General features: G+C 42.6%; 1 protein-coding gene across 1 annotated transcript; it reads right to left on the bottom strand.

The window, feature by feature from the left end:
- Positions 1-302: 302 nt before the first annotated feature.
- On the bottom strand, positions 303-2621 carry LOC122678811 (olfactory receptor 10AD1-like). Its single transcript, XM_043879081.1, has 2 exons — positions 2613-2621; positions 303-1318 (listed from the first exon to the last, which is right to left on the bottom strand). The coding sequence occupies exons 1-2, from the start codon at positions 2619-2621 to the stop codon at positions 314-316; spliced, it is 1014 nt and encodes a 337-aa protein (XP_043735016.1). The 3' UTR covers positions 303-313.
- Positions 2622-4117: the final 1496 nt, after the last annotated feature.

Below are 4117 nucleotides of genomic sequence, written 5' to 3'. Positions count from 1 at the left end.
GGGAAGAGCATATAAAAGTGCTATACAAAGAAAATGAAATGGAATTAAGTGTACTTATGTGTTATAGATCCTGTTATGACAACTTAGAAGAAAATTACTCAGGAAGGTCTCCAAGTCTCTCCTGAAAGAGGTAAGAGAACACAGTGCTTAAAGGTACATCAGACAGATGAGCATTAGACATTAATAGGAACTTCCAGGCCTGATGCTGGTGCAAAGAAACCTATGAATGCTCTTTCATGGAACCTCTCAGCACAGGAAAGTTATCCAATTCTCAGGACTGGAGGAGGAAGCTACCCCTCCAGGCATCTCCCCACTAGACAGACTCTGCCTGGGAAAGGCTGCTCCTCCCAAGGGCCCTCACCATTGCCCCCTTCATTTCTTTGTTTCGGAAACTGTAGATGATGGGGTTGCACATGGGGGTGATGATGGTGTAGAGGAGGGAGAAAGGCTTGTCTTTGTCAGGACCGTGTGTGCTACGGGGGTTCATATAAGAGAACATGGCTGAGGTGTAGAAAAAGATGACCACGGTCAGATGGGAGGCACAAGTAGAGAAAGTCTTGCTCCGACCAGAGGAGGAGTTCCTGCCCAGGATGGAGGCCAGGATGCGGGCATAGGAGATGACGATGAGCGCCATGGGGCTGAGCAGCACCACAATGGCATCAGCAAAGATGACTCTTAGGCTAAACTGGGGGTCTCCACAGGAGAGAGCAATCACTATGGGGGCCTCACAGAAGAAGTTTTCTATGTGGTTGTCTCTGCAGAAGGGATTCCGGAATGACATATACTCAAGCATGATGCCATTGATCAGCCCAAAGGACCAGGCAGTACTCACCAGGCTCACACAGACCTGCCGGCTCATGATGTGGGCATAGGTCAGTGGGTGGCAGATGGCAACATAACGGTCATAGGCCATGAAAGCCAAGAGGATGCACTCAGCCACACCCACACAGAAGACCAAGTACATCTGGGTCATGCAAGAGATAAAGGAGACAATGTGGTTCTTCACTATCAGGTGGACCAGCATCTGCGGGATGGTGGTGGTGATGAAGCAGACATCCAGGAAGGACAGGTGGCCAAGGAAGAAGTACATGGGGCTGTTGAGCCTGGGGTCTGTCCAGGTGATGAAGATGATGAGGCCGTTCATGGCCATGGCCAGGCTGTAGAGGGCTAGGAAGAGGGCAAAGAGCAATGCCCGAGTGGATGGGGAGCTCTGCTCAAAGCCCACGAGGATAAACTCAGTCACGGTGCTGCCATTCCTTAGGTCCACTGGCTTGGATCTGCTTGAGGACAAAGGACAGGAAAAGCACAAGAGAGATAGCTGTAGAGTAATGCAAGGTACTCACTTGGGTACAAAAACCCACCTAGTATTAGTGGATGTAACATAAAAGATGGATGAGTGGTGGTAAATGTTTTGTAACTTAAGTAAACATTATGTAATTGGCAGTGTTAAAGGGCAGTGAAAATGCCAGGGTCACCATAGGTGCATCTATGGAATCATAATATCAAAAATTAAGACAGGGGTGGTTATACTTTATTCTAATTTACTCAGGCTCAAGTCAAGTATCTGTTCCAATATCTTCCATGTGGACGGGTTAGCCCTTAATCAAATTGAGGTGAAAAAACAAGATAGTTTTCTAGAACCCATGCCAAACAGAGGAGTAGAGTATTTCAGAGGAGGGAATGGTAGCTGTTAGTTCATAGATCATATTGAAGATGCACTTGAGAGACATTTGAAGATATATTTTTCTAGGAAAGGAAAAAGCTCAAGTATAGTATCTATTTAAAACAATGAATGGGTTGAATTTTTAGAGAAAATAATAGGCCAGCTCTCAGGATTATCCCTTAGATGAGAATGATTAGCATAACTTGAAACATCATACTCAGCTCTTCCCAATCATCCTACTTCTTTCCAGTCTCAGGTTCCCAGTGGTTGCTGCTGCTGCATTAACCACCCACGCCAGGCATGCTGGAGATGGGCCTGGTGGTGAGCTCTGGCATGCTTCCTCGTAGGAGACAGTTTTCCTGCTGGGGTGGGAATTTAGGGCAATACATAACTGGCTAAAAGGATCCAACCATGCCCCTGAGAACAGGGAAGTTCTGCACAGGGCACAAATTCAGTCGTTTTGGATAGACGTTCAGACACCTTCAAGCTGTCCCTTTACCAATAGAGAGTGAATCTTGTTCTTTTCTCTGTCACCAGAGAACGAGCACCCAGAATTCTCACGCTCTATTCTCACTGCAGTTTTTAGGAAGTCATTATGTTCATATTAAATATCTCCTACTTTTCATCCTGTTTTGGAGTTAGGATATATCGGACAGATCTTTCACTTTCAGATTTTTATAGACAGTGTATTTGTTCTCAACATTCAGTTCTGCCAGTCACTCTTCTTCATTTTGTCTTCTTCCTTTCCCTTTTATACACTCAATTTCTCCCCTCTTTTTGTCTTTCCCATGGTTTTCCCACTTACTTCCATTTCTCACTCTCTTCTTCTTGCTCTCCCTTCCTCATCTCTGGTGGTGGGTATCTGTCATTGAGTTACCTCTGGTTGAACTCCTCTCTGCTCTCCGCGTCTTTAAATTTTTCAGGTACCTAACTTACCTTTAAAACATACCAATGCCATTACTGCCACTTCTTTTAGCTTGGAATCCCTGTAGTTGTTTCCTGACAGGTCCAGGCAGTGTTTGGGCAGTAGGCCATTCTCATCATAGCTGCTTTGAGTGATCCCCTGAAAATTCCTCTCTTGGGGGCCCAGAATGAGTAGGGAGGGGCAGAAAGAACTGTTTAATACAAGAAGTGGCTTTGAATCCTGGGTGCAGTGGACTTGTTGAAACTGAGGTCAGAGTCTGGGCAAGTGAAGTAAGTGAGCTACACTTCAGACAATAAGAAACTGAAATTCAACCTATGGAATCATCATGATTTGCAAGAGTACAAATGTTTATTTGTGGCTTGTTTGTTAGAAAGAATATTCTGTGATACCTGGTGTCTTGTTAACTACAAGAGTTAGTCAGGAGTTAACCAATCAAACATTTGTATAAGCAAATGGGACAATAATATATTGAAAATCACATCCTACCTCATTCTGTTGCTTGGCTGGTAATGATGTTTGTCATTGAATTACTGTGACAAATAACAGAGAAACTCATGGTGTTTGAAGAACTTGTCCAGAGAGGATGGTCTGACCTGGTGGGCCACTCTGGAAGAGAAGTTTTGTATGATGGCCTTGTTAGTTCTCTGTCATCTATACCATGGGTGATGAATGTTTATTTAAATAATATTCCTAAGTTATGTAGGCTTCCCAGGTGGGGCTGGTGGTAGAGAACCCACCTGCCAATGCAGGAGACAAAAGAGATGCAGGTTCGATCCCTGGGTTGGGAAGATCCCCTGGAGGAGGGTATGGCAACTCAGTCCAGTATTCTTCCCTGGTGAATCCCATGGACAGAGGAGCTTGGAAGGCTAAATCCATAGGATTGCAAAGAGTTAGACATGACTGAAGCAACTTAGCATGCAGGCACTAAGTTATGTGTGTATTGCACTTTGTAGAATAGGTGAGGAACTTTACATTTCATGTATTCCACTTATTAGTAAGCTTATATTGTTCTCACTTTTTTTATAGTGTTTATTTTTACTTTCTTAGGATTTTTAATTTTGTCTGTGATAACTAACTGAATTCTAGCACCTTGATTTGAAATCACATTTTCTTATAACTATTAATAGTTGAAGAAATACCAGTAGGAAAATAAAGCTAAATTATCCTTTAGCTTCAAATAAGCTCATATTATTCTATAACATAAAAGATGTCCTTGAAAATATTTCTGGCAAAGAATTTTCTAAGACTGGACATCAGAAATTGTTGCTATGTGCTGTAAACCTAATCTTGAACCTCTAAAATGTAATTTTGATTTTGGTAGGTCTTATTTATGGCCATGGTAATATATAGATCGGTATCTCTTTGTTTTCTAAAACATACACATACTTGTGAGATTTCTTTGTTAAACCAGAAGAGGATCGTGGGATTTTCTTTTGCCAAGTGTGTAGTAGAGATTAAATAACCACTCATAATTCCTTGGGTTTCTTATGTAAAGACTGGAGATTTGTAATCTCATTTAAATTAATAAT

The sequence above is a fragment of the Cervus elaphus genome, chromosome 3 (assembly GCF_910594005.1).
Source record: "Cervus elaphus chromosome 3, mCerEla1.1, whole genome shotgun sequence".
In the NCBI taxonomy this organism is placed as follows: Eukaryota; Metazoa; Chordata; class Mammalia; order Artiodactyla; family Cervidae; genus Cervus; species Cervus elaphus.
Note: the sequence above shows the minus strand (reverse complement) of the source record. Positions and strands in the feature narration are given on the sequence as shown.